A 19,818-nucleotide genomic window follows, 5' to 3' on the forward strand; every position below is an offset into this window, starting at 1 on the left:
GGATGTCCAAGCTGCTCATCAAGTGAAAGAAAATGAAAGTTTTTACAATAGACTAATTATAGCAATTGTGTAATTTTTGTTGTAGCCTACATGTTGTATATAATAAAATGCTATATTTATGCATGCACTTCACAATACAGGGGTGTAAAATGGCTTTTAAATGAACTTTTCTTATATTAAAGAACAATCGATAGGTTACCGGTTGTGATTACAACAGTGTTCAGATTTTTTTTGTCTTGTTTTGTCATAGTAATCACAAATTAACCTCAATAACTACCATTGAAGGCTAATAAAACTAAAATTATACGCAGAAAAATGGTTTTCCAAAGCAGTGTCTAAATAATACACGACATACACGCAATCTTTTGTTGACAGTGTCACGTGACTGCGTCCGCACTTCCTCTCTCACGGTTCGAAAGCAGCGTCCGCTTGTGCAGTTGTCATAGTAACCAAGTTTAAAACCATGGGTGGACAGACACCGCCCAAGAAGCCTTCCGTCTCAAAATCACGGCAAAAAGCGCTGAAATGCACGGTCGAATTGAAAATTCAAGCTGTAAGTACATCACCCGCGTTCCCTATTGACTTTCCCCGCCCAATAACAACAACAAAAATAACGTTATTTCTGTTTCCGTTTGTCACGATAGAAGTTATCGCGCTGTTAGCAACAAATGGTTATCACGGATGACTGAGTCAGTCCATTCAGGGTTGCACGGAGCTTTTACGAGCAGAGAGTTTATTAAAGCCTCTTGTATTTTAGTCTAAATTGCGTTTATTAAAACGGAATTACAAAACAACGGCTGTGCGGGTCGGCTAGGCTGCTGCTAGCATATCAAAGGCAGCCGTCTGGTACATGCAGAGCTTTTACACCTCATGTATAAATGAGGAAATGTATGTTCTTATTATCAGTAGTGTATTTTTATTCTTTATTTTCTAAATTACACGTTGGTTTATGTTCTTATCATAATAAAAATAAAATAAGAAAACACCATGTGATGAAAAATTGCTGTACGTTTAGATAAAACCAAGCCTATCAATGATGAATATGTGTTAACTTTTTAGTATAGAAATCATAACATATAAAGTGGTCATCCAAAAACGTTGACCAATTAATAATACAAGTACAATAGTACAAGTAACTACAACGATAGATCATTTAAAGACCAGACTAAAGGGTATGTGCCCCCTGCTGGCCTTACTAACACCTTCCAAAAGCAAGTTTGGTTTCTCGCAGGAGCCTCTTATCCACTTTAAATTGTCTTTCTTTATATCAAAGTGTTTTTTTAAAGAATACCCTGGCTATTTGTCTATGTTATGCACGTGAACGAGGACTAGGGCTGTTAAACTTCAATGACAAATCAAAATCACTATTAAAAATGGTCAATGTATGATTTTTTTTAAAGCAATTTTAAAGTTCTGTGTGTGGACAGCTTTACTGATTTGTAAGGATAAAGAAATGTAATTGTAGTTTTTGGGTAAACTGTTACTTTAACTTGTACCTCCTTACAGATCACTTGTCCAGGAGTGGTGTTACAATCGCAAGGAGACATTTATCTGAGTGTTCAAATCATGGGCCAGTACCAAAAGTCCAAATGTGTTCCTCCAGCATTCCCTCTCCGGATTGACGAAAAAATGGTGTTTGTAAAGGTGCACACTGCAAAGACTTTACTGAAACAGCTTTGATGGATTCAAACCCGTGACATATGATGTCTCACCCTGTCTGTCTTTATTTTCTTTATTTTCTCATTCTCTCCAACAGACCTTTGTGGGAGTGGTTGACCCGGGTGTTATAGCTGAGCATCTGGAGAGTAAGAATCCTTAGAAATATCTTCAGTTTGTCTTGTGTTGTTTCATAACCTCAGTTCAATAAACTTATATACCCTGTTTTTTCTCCCCTGTAGATGAGACAACCTCTTTAGAGCTCCTTCAGCTTGTCCCTCCAGGTAAGATCTCACATTTGTTCCGGCTGTAACACTGACAGTTATTTGAGATTGTAGATTGAGCTCTACAACATAGTGCTGTAACTAAACAGTACATTTGGGTTCGCCTTTGACATTAAATCTGTACGACAATTTCCAAAAAACACCCAATAGCAGCTGGGAATAAATGCATTATTGGAGCGAGCACTGTCATTATAGTATGCATAAACCATACAGCTTTTTAGAGGTCTACTGAGGTGTGATTTCATTGTGTGGATACTGACACTTGCCTATTTCCGTATGTAATTGCTTTAAAACACGACATAAATTATTAATCATCTTTATTACCCAGGCACAGCTTTTTTACCTTGTTCTGTCAAAAAAAGAAAACGTTCCATCGTCTATTTTTCACTATTTTGCAGAGGGTGAGATCCTGGCCACATTTGAAGGCAACACCCGGGAATTTCTGTATCCAGGCCCACGTCTTGCTCCCAGAAGCCTTTGCCCGGAGAGAGAGATTCTGATGAAGAGATCCGTCTCTTTCCCTGTGCGTGTGTGTCTTCCTTTCAGCGTTTTATGTCATATCTGTGATGCATCTTAAAAGCCAGAGCCATTTTCCTGCTATTTGCTTGAAGACGTAGATTGTTTTGGTAAATTGATCTGCCAAGAGTGTTATTATCTGCATTGGCCCTCTGTCTTTTCATCACTTTAAAAGTCTGTGATGTTTTTTTCTGCTTCATATTTCTCCTTTCTTTTTCCCTCAGGGAATCTCTCCCAAAGTGGAGTTTTCAACGACGTCCATTATTGAGGAGTGTGAAGTGAAACATGGTCAGCCTGCCATGTCTGTGAGTCTTTGGGCTTTATTTTATTCACCATGCTATTAGCTCTGCTCCAAAACCTTGTGAACTGTCCCGCTTACATAGGCAGCTGACAATTTGATTAAGTAAAATATAGAATAATTTCATACCATTTTTTTTTAAGTTAAATGTAGTAGTAGTTTAATTAGTTGCATGATTTTCTGTGACTGTCAACTGCACCATATCAGGATGTTATTTACTCTACAAGTAAAGGGAAATGGTTTGTTTCTACCCAGATCCTCTCTCCCAAGATCCAGCCATTGCTTCCAAAGCCAGCGTTGATCAGCTGGACTTGAGTTTTCCAATTTGTTTCTTCTATCAGATGGTCTTAAACCCCTCTGCGTTTGAACACGGTCCATTTAGAATCACTGACAGACTCCTCACATCCTTTATGTCAAGTTTCTAAGGCCCTTGTTATGCCGTCTCTGCATTGACCATCTCATCAGGTCTGTTTCATGAGCAAGTCTTCCCTTTGTGGAAGCCTCTCGTCCGGACTTGACACGGCTTTCTGTAAAGCGGGCTTCTGCATGATTTGCATGCATTTGAACAGAGCTTGTTTCTTGTTTAATAAGCGACTCGTGGTGCAGGCTTTGTTGTTTCAAGGACATCCGGATTTATCTCCCATTACCAACACCAGCCGAGCCACTAATCACATCAGACAAGCGCCACTCCTGCTTTAAAACGGCCTCTTTGTCCGTCCTGCCGTCAAAAGAGAAAGAAAGGAGAGAGAGAAAGAGAGCGAGAGAGGACTAAAAGGAAAAAAGCCACTTAGTTTAATTTCATTAAATCTCTACTCTTCAAACAGCAATCGCTAGCAGGATTTACTTTTTTCTTTCTCCGCTTTTTCAAAATGACTTAATACGCCTGGATGTCCCAATTAGCATTTAAATTATCATTGTTTTTTACATCCATGTAATGCCATTATCATATTAGGTTGAGACCGGCCATCAAATGCAATTAACATTTTTAAAAACGTATTTACCCAGGCAGCGCCTGCAGGAACACATTTATTGGGGCTCAGAATTATGTTAGCTGAGATTAGAGTTATTGAAGTCATTTGCCTGCAAAGGTGAGATTGGAACATTGAGGAAGGTTTACATCAGGTTACATGTGTACATAAGAAGGAAATTAGTGGATTAGCTGTAGATGAACAGAAGGAGTTTTGCAGGCTCCTTACAATTAAAGTACAACCCTGTGCTCTTTTCCTGCTCTTTTTCAACATCTTTTTGGATATTTTAAATGGTGTCATATGGCGCTAACTCGTGTTTTTCTGTGCCTTCGGTATGTTATAAAATTACCTGCATGTATTAGACACGTAAAATTGCAAAAATTAAAGAGTCAGAACAAAAGATGAATTCTATCTAAAAGTGATTGCTCACCCAGACCTGCCTGAAATGCCTCGTGTAACCACACCCCCACAAATCCACATCAGTTTGTGGTATGAGTTGACTAAGAACGCCCAAATGTATACGCATGTAAGTACCTGTCAGTACAATTGCTTTGGAACATGATGTTCCAAATATGGTAGGTGGCATGACATTTCCGTCACACGCTTGCAGTATTCAACCAATCACTACGCACTGGTTATATGGCCAATCATAGCACACCTCGCTTTTCAGAGCGATGAGTTTTGTAAAAAATCTGCACGTTTCAGAGAAGCGGGGCAAAGAGGATGCACGGGAAAATACAGCGTTTTAACCCTAAATCATGTATAAATATTACATAATGTCTAAAGCAAACAATATTATTACTTTAAGCCGTGTCATATGACCCCTTTAAGGGTTCGTGATAAAAACACATTTCCGAACATACAGAACTCAAGCATTTTATTAGTGATGCTGTTCTGTTTACGGTCTAGTAAACAGTGGATTTTTAGAACTGAACACCTAGTGGTGCTTTCTTCAAAAAAAGTCTTACATTTTTTTCTACATTGTCTGCTTTTAATGTCCTTTGTGGTTTTCTGTTTGTTTCTTAATGAAATACGCTTTGGTGCCACTAGTGGCATAGAAATTACATACCTCACCGAAGATTATCAAAGAACTTATTCAACTCACATTTTGTGTCCTTGGACGTCCAAATTCGCAGATTTTTTAGGAAATAGAAATAACATACGTTGTTGTCAAAGTTGACAGGCACTTTTAAATTAGTTAGATACTTGCAAAACAGAGTGAGAAACATATAGGGTGACTAATGTCTTTTTAAAAATTGCTTTACTTTTTTTTTCTCTCTGTCCAGGTAAGAGGCCCCTCCGCTAAGCCCTGCCGTGTGAGAACCAGCCCTGGAATTCCAAAAAAGAGGAAGCCTGCACTGCACTGTAACTATGCGAAACCAACAGTGGTGTCTCAGACCCGTTCATTTTCACCCTACACCCACCGCAGGATGTGTCAGCTGTCCGAGGAGACCAGACAACGACTCGGCCACTTTAAACTAGGGCCTTACATCTTTAAGAAGGAGACGGTCCCTCAAGCTCCATTCGTGGTGGGTTAGAATTCGTGTTGAGGGGCTTATGGGAATATTGATTAATGAAATCATGATAACAGTGCGTATTGCTTAGTTGTCTTTATTGTATAGAATGAATGACATTTATGTTGTATTGAAATGTACATAATATATGCACTTGACAGGTTGAATATTATAATTTCACTGCGGGGGCGTTTGATTACAGCAGACCGACGGCTGTGTTAAAATCACCCTCTTGTTTTTGTTCATGTTTTTTAAAACAACAATACCTCCTGGGATGCAAATATCAAAGCTGTCATGTTAGAAAAGGCAGCTTTTGATTTCTTGCCTGATATCACGGTGGCATTTTCTGTCACAGGGTTTTTAGAAAGGGTGTAGCCTTTTCAAAGGAAATCCCGAGGCTACAATTAACCTCAAGTATTTAAGAGTCAGGCCGTGATTAACAAATACTTCCCTCTTCATTTCTGCAGATAAGCCTGCTTAGTTTATCAATGTGTGTTTAAAGACTTGTTTTCCATGGCAAGTAAATAGCTTGTTTCATTAACCACAGTGGTCACTTTACTATTTAAATGAAGTGGCACTGGTCTAATTGATGTCTGAAAGTTTGCCAGGATAGAAAACTAGTACCTGTCTCAGAAGTTTCTCTCCTTACTTTTACGATCCGTGGGAAAAGTGATTAATTCTGAAATGAAAGACAAATTCATTTGAATAATCAATGCCCCATGTGTCAATGGAGTCCTGCTGCACCTGCTAAAGCAGAGATACGAGTGGTTGTTTATCTTTAAGAGGAAAAGAAGTTGACTGCTTTTTCTTCGCACAGGTGCCCCGAAGTCCAAACACTTCAATGATAGAATCCCCCACACATCCTGCATCTCACCTTTCTGATAAAAGAAGCCCCCTCCACCTCCGATCACGTAGCTTTTCTGCAGACCCCACAGGTCACTTTAATATTTGAGTATTCAAATGAAAATCCAGTGATTTTAATATTAAAAAGTCGTCCAATTTATTGTTGAGGCTGTGTTTCAAATAATTACCCACTCTTGCTCCCTAGATCCCTTTCTCCTTGGAAGTTTCAGATCAAAGCACACACGAGTAAGTTGGAAAGCAAGCAATTTTTTGCATTGTGTCTAGAAATGAAGTGCCTGTTCTGATCCTGATTTCTCCCTTGTGTCTCGGGGAGGCAATCGTTCAGGAGGACAGTGAAACCTGGAATAAAGACCCCAAACATAATTCCACCCCTGTGTACAGCATGCCCAGAGATCAAAGTCCAGTCCTGAACCGCTCCTCCCTCAGGGAACGGTAAGTTTCACATGTATTTTCATCAGCAGTTACAATCAGGTAAATGCTTATTTTAGAAGTGTGCACCCTGCACAGGGGGTCAGTCACTTTGTCAAAACTGTCCCACTGAAATACTCCCTAGAAATTCCTAAAATGCCTTGAAAATACCAGCTAGTATTAACACACTCACTAGAAATGTTGTCACATGTTCTTAAGTCTCACAAGAGGACAATCGACTGTGTGTAACCAGAGTTCATCTGTTTGAAAGGGAAATAGTCTTATACAACATTATACAGACCTTAGAATTATGCAAGACACTTTTTATTTACCAGTTCATTCACACGTTTTTTGCAATTATATATATTTTATTTGTATATTAAAAATGATTGTTCAGTGTCTGAATCATGCATATTTTTTAATTCCACTGTACTTATTAACTACAACAACGATCCACAATCGTGTGTTATACAGCAGTGTCTTTTTCAAGTTGTTTGTTCCTTCCATTCTATTTGTTTTAGTCATTAGGATGATTGAATTTCATTAGGGACAAACAAAAGCTTTATACTTATGATGAAAAACACACAGGGAAAGGTTACGTTAGAGCATTACTTAAAATCTATATTTTATTAGATGCATTTGTCTTGAACCTACAAAAATGCAGTAAGCAAAAACTAAAAGTGCAACCCCATGGCCTGTTTCCTTTGAATTTCCAATTACATGATATTGACTAAATGTGTGGCTCACAAAAACAGAGCTTGGTAAACAGAGCATCCGTTTCACAAATCTATATTGCGATCACACACAACAGACTAGATGAATTTACTGCCTCACCTTCAAATGACAGAATCTGATGTTTTGTCATGTTTGTTCATTACTTACGAGGAGAAAAAAAAGATGCTGAGAAAACAAGGGAAATGGTATTGATTGGGTTTCAGCGAGATCTAATGCGTTTGACCCGATGCACAGTTTAATAAATTCCGTGAGACCCTCGTCATTGATCTGAACGCCGGCTGCAAACCAGCAAATGTTTGTTTGTTTGCCAGTCTCTCTACCGCAGCATCTTTCCGCAGGACCAAGAGCAAACATTTAAAATCAATAGACAATCTAAGACTTGAGAGTAAATAGTGGGAAATGTGTGATCCTATTCTGTCAATTGAAAGCATGACCGGAGTCAGAGGCCTGGAGATTACGGCTGGCTCCACAGATTCCCACAATGTGAGAGCAGGCACGTCTTTTTGAGCCGTTGATCGGGGGAAATGACGCTTCTGATCTTCTGTATGGTCATTAAAATGCATGGTGACCTTTTGTAAAAATATGTGTCTTTTTTCAATTGAGTGATCGTTTCGAATGTAATAAAATATTGCTATTATTTTCACGTGTGTGGGTAATATTTTGATAACCAGGACAGAACTACAACGTATGCATAAATTTCTTATTCAAGCTTCCTTTCTTTTCCTCTCTTGTGGCGTATTTAAATACGTAAAATGAAAATATCAGCATTTGCTACAGGGCAGGAGATGAATGTCTTTGTCTGTGTGTGTTTGTGATTTAACTTCATGATTTAAGTGGTTTGAAATTTACAACAAATCATTTGGATTTCCCAAGATGATACAGTAGCGGTTCACTCCAAGGGCAACAGCACAGACTAGTGGTCAGAGTTGATATTACACCGCTGTGGCATTTGACAGTCCTGCTTTTTCAATAAGGTTTTTTCCTCTAAAAGTTCTCCTTTGTCGTTAATATATTGAATTGTTTGAGGTAGCTTTAGAGAAAAATGTGATTCAAACTCGCTGTTTTCATTCCCTACAGGTTTCAAAGTCCTACGAGCCCTTCACGGTCGCAGGAGATCCACAAACGAGTGCAGAGGGTCTTGAACATCCACGGAGCTCTTCGCAAACTTTCTTTTGTATGTAACCCTTTTCTCAATTCTGTAGTGTTCACCGATGCGAGGTGATTCTCAGAAACACTAAATGACTAATTTAAGTCACTTAGTGCGTTTCAAACCTCCATTGATTCTGTCAGACGTTCTGCATTCACGTCCATCTTGTTGGGACGTGACGCTACTGTGAACGTGTTATAGCTTTGCGTGCATATTCTCCTCAAGAATCGCTCGCGTGCTTGTGTCGTGGGCTGTTTTAACTGCATTATTGCCCACGGTGCGTTTCGCCCCAACACCCTAATGTATAAGCAAAGCGAAAAAGTCTAATTACTCTAAAGCTTCCCCAAATCCACTTAAACGAAAAGCAGATGGTTTTCTGTGGGAGGTCTGACGGCTGTCGGTACGAGCTCATAGAGGAGAGATGCCACAGTGGCAGTGGCAAGGTCGGATGCCAAGAAATGTGTGGATTAAGCCCAAGTCAAGAAGGGAGGCGAATGAGAAAGCACTTCAAAGTCAAAATGATGAAAGGATTGGTTTATTGTGCGGTACAGGTTCAATTTTTTGTGTACAACAAGGGTTGCTTTTTTTAAAAAAGGTTTCTTAACTTTAATCCATAAAGAACACAGCAGCAGGGAAACTACAGGGATATCATGGGTCTGTTTCAATGTGATTTGCAATTGAAGTATTTAAGGCCATTTTGGACAATCATGCAATGTTTTGTGGCCCATTGCAGAATATGAATTTATGAGTGTTGAGCTCTTTGTCGAATTGTCAGATTTTAAATATTTAACTTTTCCTTCTAATTTTAAAGATTTAACTTTTCCTTCTAATTTTAAAGATTTAACTTTTCCTTCAAATTTCACAGTGTCATTGAGTGAATTTATGGAATGTGTTAATAGTTTAAATGGATGAAGATACACATTATTTATTATTATTACCAAGTTTTAAATTGTAAGAAAGTTACAAATTGTCTGGTTTGTCAGGATGACATGAATGCGGAGGAAGGGTTCAGACACAGTGTACCTGTGCCCACTCACTGTGACTCAGAGATTGACAGCCGGCTGCTACAGGATAGGTAAACACCCTACAGAGTTTTTTTTAATGAAAATGATGTAAATCAAATGCATCACAGTAAATTAGAAGAGCACTTCAAATAACTTTGAGAGATACAAAATCAAACATTTTATTATTGTGAAGTATGCATTTGTGAAGTATGCAAAAGGACTATAAAGAAAAAATTGCAATTATTCATCAATTTTTAAATTTTAATACATTATGCTGCCTGGATCATTTGGAGTTTGGGTTGCATCTAAATATTACAAAGAATTAGTAATTTTTTTTCTTTTCAATCTTCAATTTTATCTTTGACTTCGTTATCTTTCACTTGTCATTATTCCTGTAACAATATTTTCACATGTATATTTTATTTATATTAAATAAAGGGAATTATATAATTTTTTGCCTAGACATAACTGATTATGCATACAAGTTGTATATAGAACATTTTTACACATGCATGTACATGTGCACTATTATATATACAAGATCATTTGCGTTTTCCATTTGTCATAGCTGTGTAACGCAAGAGTTAAAATAGCTTTTTTTTATTGCCCTGGAGATGTGTGGCATTTTGCATGTTGTGTCTATGTGTGTTCTGCTAATGAGTCAAGAAAAAAGTAACCAGTTTCAAAAAAAAGGTTTTTTTTAAACATTAAAAGTAATCTCTTGAAATATGTTGGGGTTATGGGTTTTCATGTTTTTTTTTCATTGTAAGATGTACTGCAAAACCTCAAATATCATTTACACAATCTCCTGAGCTTTGCTGTTTTTGAACACATTAGACTGTGCCTTTTATGGCTTATCATCGATTCAGGTTTTAAACCTCGATGATACCCAGCATCATGAATGATTAACCCAAACTAACCCAGGTTTGGTCTGGTTTCAACAATTTAAGTTAATCTCGAGTTTGATTAACAATACATGCAAAGGGTCCTGTTAAATCAATCATTTTTGAACAAACACAACCATATTGTAAAGCATTACTCCTATATTTTTTTTTTCACCCGGCAACTTGAATAATTTCTTAAATGTAGTTTAAAAAATGTTTGTCCTATTGACATTAAACCTTGAAATGAATCTTTTGCATTTCTGAGTTTTAAAGGGATAGTTCACAGCCATAAAGGGATAGTTCACTCCAAAAAGAAAATTCTTTCAAGAATTACTCGCTCTCTAGGTGTTCCAAACCTGTGTCAATGTCTTTGTTTGGTTGAACACAGAGAAATATATTTTGACGAATGCTTTTAACCAAACAGTTTGTGGACACCATTGACTAGAACTGTTTGCTGTCCTACATTCTTCAAAATATCTTTGGTGTTCATTCAACAGAACTACTACTATGGTAGTCAATGGGGTCCAAGAACTGTTTCGTAGCAAGCATACTTCCAATTATCTTATGTGTTCATCAGATCAAAGAAATTATACAGTTTTGAAACAACTCAAAAGGTGTGTAAATGACATCATTTTTATTTTTTTGATGAACTATCCCTTTAAAGTGATTAAACCAGTTATGATAAAGTCAAGCATATTTTCTGTACAGTCTAAAACACTTTAACAAGGCTACTTGTAAAACCGTTCCATAACCTGATTGATGAGTTGTCATTAGCTGGGGTGCCGCAAGCAATTTTGGGCCCTAAAAAGGAATGAGGTTGGATCCTTTACCGCACCAAACATACAAGCCAACTATCCAAAATCCTTATCTGCTATTTAATAATACTTTTTATTGTTTTTATCATTACTATTAGTACTTTTACTAATAAAACAGCTCTCTGGGGGCCCCAAATGTTTGTGGAGCTTTCCCCCTTTAGGTACGCTCATTAGCATGGAAGTTGTCTTTGCTAGCTATATACACACCTTAATATCACAATCACATTGTAATGTGTTAACACAAAACAGTAAGGGTGTAAATGTAAATCCTGTTATGTCTCTAGCACTAAAAATCCCACTGTGGAAAACTGTAAAGTAGAAAGACTTGTACAACTTGTAAAACATTGTAGTTTAACATAAACAGGAATTTGTGTATTTAGTTTGTCATTTAATAAACATTATGTAATACATTGTTCTGTCCTTGTCGCAGGCTTATTCCTGGAGAGCCATCTGTTCATTTAGATGATGGAACAATTTGGACTAACAGAGCAGCCATGTACACAGGGAAGCCCCACAGAGCCGTGTTTGAAGAGAGTTTAAGCAGAATCTACAAGAACCTCTACAGAAATGCATCACAATCACAACACAATGGACAAAAAAATATAACTGCAGTCTAAATATAATCACCGATGGACAAACTGTATAATTCTGTCTTATACCGTCATAAGGAACAAAAAAATAAACAAGGAGTGCATTTGATGAATTGATTTATTGTGTATAGCGAGACAAATCTACCATCATAAATCTCGTTTCATTCATCTGCCCTGGTTTTCTTCAAGCCAGGTTTAAAGTACTGTTTACCTCGGCATGGAGTAAACATAATTGTAAAAAACAAAATGATTTAAAGTCCTTTACAATAATCCAAAAAGGAGTTCCTCCAAATTTAAAAAGACAATTATTCTCAAGTCTCAACAAGAGAAAATATTTCAGATTTATTTATTTGTTTTCTTTTTATGGAATTTATTCTTTTTGTACATCTTGCCAGCTACATGTGCAGCCTTATCGGTCATGATCTCCTGGTACTTCTTTTTGTTATTGCTGAAAATCAAAAAATAGGCATATTTTAGGGAAACATAGGTATATGAAAAGAAGATTAAATCAATCTGTTATTGTTACAAATACAATTCAAGAGCTAACTTACCTTCTAAACTCTGCATCAGCGAGGAGCTCCTCCACAATTGTTCTTTTCCTCTGTTTCTTGGGGATTCGGGAACTATAGAAGTCTACCGGGCTGTCAACCACTGTGCCCACCTGGAAATATAAGAAACTTTGTTCAAACACTAGGATAGTATGCATTGTCTGCTTTTTCAGGCAAGAATGGATGTGGATAATAGATTGTTCACTATTTCTGACGATGCAATGGTTCTTCAAATCAATTATTTTTTGGTAAAATAAATGAGAAAGTATTTTACGAGTGATAGTCAAGACTTGTTCCTCACCTGAAAGTACTTAGGAAATCCTTCTCTGTCATTCTTCTTGTAGAAGCGCTTTGGGTCCATAGCGGAACGCATCTTCAGGGCCTTCAAGTCATTCCTGAGCTCCTCTGTTAATTCAGGGGCTTTCATGTTGAACCAACCATCACCAGTGGTCTTCTCTCTTTCTGCCTAAATATGACAGATATTGTACAAATGAGATTAATAATCATTAACAATTTATAGAAACACATGACTTTACATTAAAGAATGATGAAAGAATGAAAACGACTGTTTTTCTATGCTATAATATCTTTAGTATTGGAATTTCTTCAAAACTTATTATGGTTCATCTGGACAGCTATAACATTCAGAAGAGATACAGAAATTAATAAAATTGTATGCATTTTTAAAAACAGGCCAAACAAACAGCCCTTAACAGAAAAGACAACCATAAAAATCTTGAAATACTCTAAAAGAAACAAAAAAAACAGGGCTCCCACCTTGCGCTTGAGTTTGGCAGCATGCTTTGATTCCCTGTATGGAGGGATAGCATCTTTCTTCTCAAAATCAGGAACAATAACACTCTTTTTCAGCAACTGAAAGAAAAAATATTTTTTGGAAAACATATACTTCAACTTAACTAAGCATAAAAACATCTTGAATGTTTTAAAATTCAGTCTAACGGTTTTAATTGCACATTTAACAATTAAAACAAATAATTTACCTCATCTACTTTACTTTGGTTCTGAGTTTTCACCCCGCTGGAAAGACTTTTCTGTTTGCCGTCAAAACTGATGTACAAACCACCAAGATCCTTCACATTAAGGCCTGTGTCAATAGAAGTAGACAGCTGCATCCTGAGGAAAAAGACCATGTTTAGCTTATTAGAATTGAACAATATTAAATAAACTTTTTTTGAGGCAGCCCTGTAAACATAAGCTTAAAATCAAAGTGATACCTCCAAACACTTCATACAAGTAAAAATCTATAGATCAATTTGAGACGACATAAATAACTTACACGGGCCTCTTCGGCGCAAAGAGCACTTGTGAATCTTCATCATCATCATCGTCGTCATCCCCCTCCTCATCATCAAAATCCTCATCTTCTTCCTCAATTTGCTTTGCATCAACATAATACTTTTCTTCAGGACGCAGCCCAGGCCTGGTGTCTATGACAAACATTCCGCTACTCTGAGCTTCTACCATCGACTGACCTTCATCTAGGCATCTTATTTCTTCATCACTGATCCCATCCACAGCTTCATGTGAAGCACCCTCCTCTTCCTCCTCCTCCTCCTCCTCTTCTCCTTCATCGGGGCTCTCTTCATCCTCACTGCTGTCCAGTAAACTGGTAATTTCTTTAAGAGGAGGAGATCTTTTGAATGGTTGCTCTGCTGTAGTCAAATCAGATTGAGTATGTGTGCTTGAAGAGGGGCGTTCTTCATTTTCTGCATCTTTTAATAAAACAGACATTTCGTCCATGCTTGCTGTAACGATTTTGTTTGCATCCTTGGTAACAAATACATCTTTCTCACACACATCCCTCTCCTCAACATCCGTCACATTCTTCTCAACCGCAGATGGTCCAGTGGCCTCTAGGTCGGCATCACAATTTGCCTGATCTTCGACAGCACGGTTTGCTTTCACAAACTCCGGCTTATTATTCTCCATGGCAACATCTCTATCCGTAGCAACTGTGGCAGCTATTTCATCCACTGTTGTTTCCTGATGTGCCTGTGTTACGGCATCAGCCTGTTCAGACACAGAAACAGCACAAACTGTTTCCGGCGTGCTCTTAGGCTCCAGCATCTCAACATCTGCATGAAAACTGCTCTCAGCGGACTCATCCTGATCAAGAACGAGAGTGATATCTGAGGCCGTTTCCTCAGTCATGGTGCACTCTAGGGCCTCAACAGTGTCTGTCATGGTGCTATCCATTGGTTTCTCTATGTCCTCTTCATCCAATGTGACCACACTTTCACACTGGAGAGGTAGCGGTTTACGCTCCTCACACTCCCTCTCTTCCTGAACCATTGTAACGCTTGCTTTGCTTCTCGATCTGGTTATAGTCACGGCACGGTTACTACTGGCAGAGCCGGTTCGGCTACTACATGGAGTCCCCATTCCTTTTAAAGAGCTTGTACTATCCTGAGAGGTGCAGACATCGGTGGGTACCGATTCCGAATCTGACCCGCCGACGGTGTCCCCTTTCACCTGACGCCGCCTCGATCTCCATGGACTCGTGCTAGGACCAGACATGCATTCATCAGAGTCACATCCCTCTTTTGCAGGTTCTGACTTTGTCCTGCCTCTACGGTCTCTTATCCTATTGGAAACTGGAGAGGAAGGAGTGTCCGTGGTTTCCTCCAAGTTCAAAGGGATTGGCTCAGTCAGTTTCCCTTTCTGGTTCCGTGCTGACCTGCGGACCGTAGAGCCCAGGAGACCAGAAACATTAGAGGAGCATGAGTCAGGATCAGATGGATCCAGTTCTGCACCCAACATAGCAGTCCTCCGGCGACTCCTGGTTATCCTACGAGTGTCTAAGACCTTGGTGAGCGAGACCACAGAGCTGCAGGACCCCGCATCTGAAAGATCACCATCGTTGGTCTTTGGAGGATCAGACACTGATGGAGTCTGAACACGTTTTCTTAAGCTGCGCGGGGCTCTTCGCAAACGCGGCGAAGAAACCGCAGACGAACAGGATTCTGCTTCAGATACGTCATCCTTTGTTGGAGTTTTGGGTTTCTCCCTGGTTACGGTCCTTCTGAGAGTTCTGGGTGTCGCCTTCACATCTGAACCTACTGAGCAGCAGGACTCTGATTCTGAAACATCAGCCTCATGGGTGGAGTCAGGTTGTATTTTGTAAGCAAGGAGACGCATGGATCTTCTGGTTTCTCGCTTGAGTGGACTTGCTGGTAAGGAAGGGGCAGTACTTTCGTCTTTCTCCTCATCTGGCTGGGAGTCACCAGTGAGTTCTGGGGAATGCTTCTCCTCCATTACGCTTCTGTGACGTGTGCTTCTTGTTGACGGAGTGGGCACCTATGAAGACAATAAATTCACATCAGGATTTCATACATAAACTAGCTTGTGTAATTCAAATCAATATGAAACAAAGGTCAAATATGTAAATTAACATAATCATAAACCTTAAAAAACATGCTGTTTAGAACAAATTCTGTCGCCAAATATAAGTAAGATGTTTTCCTATTTTGCATTCTTATTACCGGCATGCCACTTTAAGCAAATCTTTCTGACAACTTCTAATTTGTGTGTACACTAGGGCTGCACGATATATCGAAAAATTATCGTTCTCGCGATAATAGTATATGCGATATACGTATCGCAGAGAGTTGCGATAAGTGTAATTTATTGTGCCAAGCATTTGTGTGTTGCATGCGTAGGTTGTCCAAATTTGACCAATCAGATGGGGCTTGCCGCTTTACTATCTTTATACCCGCCTCCAAGTAGTTAAGGTGCTATATGCTATTGGCTAGAGGGTCGAAAGGTGAACCTAGCGGCTCAGAGCATAGAGTGGAAAATAAATATGGCAGGAGTAAGGTTAGATACAAGCGAGGAAAATGACATCAGCGAAGAACTTGTGCCTAAAAAGAAATGCACGTCTGAAATATGGCAGTATTTTGGCTTCAAGAGAGAAGACGTGTCACAAATGCAGGTACTGTGTAAGTCGTGCCGAAAAACTGTGGTTACGTCGAGAGGAAATACAACTAATCTCCACAGTCATCTGGAACACAACCACAGGGAGCTATTTGAAGACTTTCGAAAGTGTAAGGCAATATCCACCAAAACTGCTAACGAAAAGCCAAGTAACAATAAGGGAGCCGTACAGACAACCATCGATCAAAGTTTTACAAATTCAACGTCTTACGGGAAAACGTCGAAACGCCACAAGGAATTAACGGATGCTGTCACACGCTTTTTAGCTAAAGACATGATGCCTGTTAACACTGTGAGCAAAGAAGGCTTTGTGGGTCTAATTAACAAATTAGACCGAAGATATCAGCTGCCATCGAGAAATTATTTTTCTCATGTCGCAATTCCACAGATGTACGACACCTGTGTGAAGACAGTGAGCTCCGAGCTGCGCCAATTGGATTTCTACGCTAGCACCACTGACCTGTGGTCCAGTCGTACCACTGAGCCCTACATGAGCTACACCGTTCACTTTCTTACTCAAGACTTTGAATTAAAAACACGCTGTCTGGGTGTTGTGTATTTCCCCGAATCCCACACCAGTGAAAACATAGCCCATGGGCTGCGGGATGTTTTAGCCAGCTGGAACTTAAAAGAGGAAAATCAAGTGTCCATTACAACCGACAACGGCGCTAATGTGGTGAAAGCTACCGAACTTAATAATTGGGTCAGACTACAATGCTTTGGACACCGCTTGCATCTGGCCATCGGTGAGTGTTTATATTTGCAATAATAAAATTAACGCACATGTTTAAAACCTACGAAGGTCAATATGCTAGTTTTCCTGGCAAAAAACCTGGAATAAAATAGCTTTCACATTAAAACTTTGCACATTTGACATTGCATTGTGCTATAACATAACAGGTTTACATGTTATTATTTAATGTTTACATGTTAATACTTTATTATTTTATTTATGTGGATGTTGACAAGATGTTAGTATTTCCACTACATACCAATTTATTTAAGGCCTGTACACTTCGTTTAATAGTATTTTTTATTTAATTTTTCTTTAATATTTTAATATTTTATTTGAAAGAAACAGGCAAGGCAAGGAAATATTTTGGTTAAAAGATTCTCTTGATGATTGTATGGTTACATGTGAATAAAAAGTAATGTTTGAGACTAATGCATTTTGTGTTTGCAGATCTTTGTTAACAGCAAACCAGAAATTATAATATCAGCCAAGGTTTTCAGTCATTCATAGTGTTTTAAAGTCTAAATGTTTGCACCTTCTTTGACAGTTTTTTGTAGCCTGTATTAGATTTAATTAGATTAGAGGAATATCTATTACCTGTTTATTTTAGTATGATTATTACTTATATAAATTATAAACAAAATAGCATTTCTCTGGGGGAATGTTATATCGCAAGAAATATCGTTATCGCAATATTCAAAAACGTTATCGCATATCGCATATTTTCCCAATATCGTGCAGCCCTAGTGTACACATATGCAAATTCATACATACTAATGGTAAAATATAAATGTATATATCCATTTTTTAATTTTCTGTTTTACAGGATAGAAAATAAACAGTAAAGCACCTTAATATTATTTTAATTTGGATGCCACATTTGGGTATGAAATCGTGAATTAAGACTATTTAACATTAGTTGTTTCAGTTTGTTATATGTTTTTGACAGATTCCTAAAACAGTTGTGTTCTCCCTTTATTACGACATGTGGTCTAATAAATTTGTCCTGTACAGTGTATAAAGCACTGTATAAGTATGTATACACTGTAGGGGTGTAACGATACTTCGTAGTACTATGTTTTGCGATGCAAAAATGTTACAAGCACTTTTTTATTTCATATTTAACTTTCTTATATCATTTAAGTTTTCATTATTTACTGATGTTTATTCAAATGTTTTAAATGCTGTAGTGTGTCGTTTCACTCATGGATTTAACTATTTCAAGTATTTAAATAGGGTCTATATTTCTCTTCCACACGTCATGTGGTTGCTTCACGCAAATATAAATATATTTATACAAATAATATATATTTCCCATATAATATATGATTTTTCCATTACCACCGCGGTGGTAAAAACTGACACCGTCAACGCCCTAGTGGTCGACCTATATGGGTTTTTTATGGCCGATGCTGATTCTGAAAAAGCAATGTGGCCAAAAGGCCGATATAAGAAATGTTATGATAGTAAGCGAGAAACATACAAAAAAAAACCAAGTGAAATTCAATTAACATCTATTTGCATAATATTTAAGCAATATTCTCTTAATTGTTCAACATTTAATGAGGTAACACTTCATTATTGACAATTAGTGCCGCTTTTTTGTTTAACTGTTTTACTGCTTCTTTATAGATAGTGTGAATAATTAATTACAAAAACAGAATGTAATTCCTTAATATTACTATACAGTTACTGTACAAATAAATCGCATCAAGTTATTTAAGGTCCAGGTATAAAAAAAGCTTGACTAATAAAAATTTAAGTCTGTTTATCTGTTTTGTCCCTGTGAAAACAATACAAAACCACATCCTATATTTGCTTAGTTAGTGGCATGTATCTTAGCATCAAAATAGTACACTCCAGGTCACACATCAAGTTATCGTCGACAGTTAAATGCAGTGGAGAATTAAATAAAAATGTATAGGAATGCAAACGTATTATTACTTAATATACAGTGTATGTGTCGCTGTCAAATCACCGCGAGAACAACCTCAGAGCAGAAGGTTGAAAATAACATTTGTCAGATTGCGTCACTCACGCGAAAATAACGAAGTTTTCTTGCGAGTGATAGAGAGCGTAATACGCGATTGTTCGCGTTGGGTCTGAATCCAGCATTACACCCCTACTAGACTGGAAACTAGGAGGCAAATTGTGCTTAATTCAATATGAACATTAAAATGTAAACTTAGCATTTTGGCTAAGAACACGTATATCTTTTGAGTTTAGGGTGAAATCAAATGTAAACCTAGACACATTACAGTCATTCATGTAATATAATCAAATATATAAAAGCAAATGTTGTCTAGCATCAATTGTTTTGATGCAGACTTGTCGAGAGAAGTTGAAGCAATAAAAGTTATGTTCCCAGTCATTTAAAGTTTGAAAGTTTCCACACACTTTATCTGCAGCATGGGCACATGCGCGCCGACTCGTTCTCACAAGCACATTAAAACTATAGGTTCAGATCGCGACAATAACGCTAAAATGAACCAACTGATAAACCATATAATAATAAATAACAATATACCGTTTCTCCAGATGTTTCATCGTTTATATTTTTTTCTGGAGAGCCCACGCGTGTTCCTCTTCTGGTGGCCACCATCTTGCCACTGTTGATGACGTACAAGGCACTTCCGCCTGGTGACGCATTCTCGAACGTCATGACGCAACTCATCGAAGCGACATAGCGGGGTGAGTTGTAAGTAATGATATGGATTTTAGCTAGCTTTAAGGACGTCCTGTAGAGATTCATACATTTCTGTTTACCATAGTGGTTTTAACTTTGTCCATATTTGCCACTGCTATGTAATATAATGAAATAAAATATAACAATAATGTATTTCTGCATTTGGCTTGTATACAATTTTTTTATTCATAATGGATTAAACCCATGACCTTTG

At 37.9% G+C, this 19,818-nt stretch overlaps 2 protein-coding genes across 3 annotated transcripts; one reads left to right on the plus strand and one right to left on the minus strand.

The window, feature by feature from the left end:
- The first annotated feature begins 418 nt into the window (after positions 1-418).
- On the plus strand, positions 419-11,792 carry spata6 (spermatogenesis associated 6). Of its 2 annotated transcripts, none has more exons than XM_056773500.1 (13): positions 419-553; positions 1,507-1,644; positions 1,757-1,805; positions 1,899-1,940; positions 2,339-2,463; positions 2,681-2,761; positions 5,009-5,251; positions 6,054-6,171; positions 6,285-6,325; positions 6,414-6,532; positions 8,321-8,417; positions 9,374-9,465; positions 11,524-11,792. In XM_056773500.1, exons 1-13 carry the CDS (start codon positions 464-466, stop codon positions 11,708-11,710), a joined length of 1,422 nt encoding a protein of 473 aa, XP_056629478.1. In that variant the 5' UTR covers positions 419-463; the 3' UTR covers positions 11,711-11,792. The 2 variants fall into 2 exon arrangements, with proteins under 2 accessions (XP_056629478.1, XP_056629479.1); XM_056773501.1 differs by having other exon boundaries at positions 449-553; positions 6,426-6,532.
- On the minus strand, positions 11,784-19,550 carry dnttip2 (deoxynucleotidyltransferase, terminal, interacting protein 2). The gene is made up of 7 exons (XM_056773499.1): positions 19,446-19,550; positions 13,529-15,549; positions 13,233-13,365; positions 13,009-13,104; positions 12,533-12,697; positions 12,235-12,344; positions 11,784-12,131 (listed from the first exon to the last, which is right to left on the minus strand). Exons 1-7 carry the CDS (start codon positions 19,518-19,520, stop codon positions 12,026-12,028), a joined length of 2,706 nt encoding a protein of 901 aa, XP_056629477.1. The 5' UTR covers positions 19,521-19,550; the 3' UTR covers positions 11,784-12,025.
- Positions 19,551-19,818: the final 268 nt, after the last annotated feature.

The sequence above is a fragment of the Triplophysa dalaica genome, chromosome 18, assembly GCF_015846415.1.
Source record: "Triplophysa dalaica isolate WHDGS20190420 chromosome 18, ASM1584641v1, whole genome shotgun sequence".
Classification (NCBI taxonomy): domain Eukaryota; kingdom Metazoa; phylum Chordata; class Actinopteri; order Cypriniformes; family Nemacheilidae; genus Triplophysa; species Triplophysa dalaica.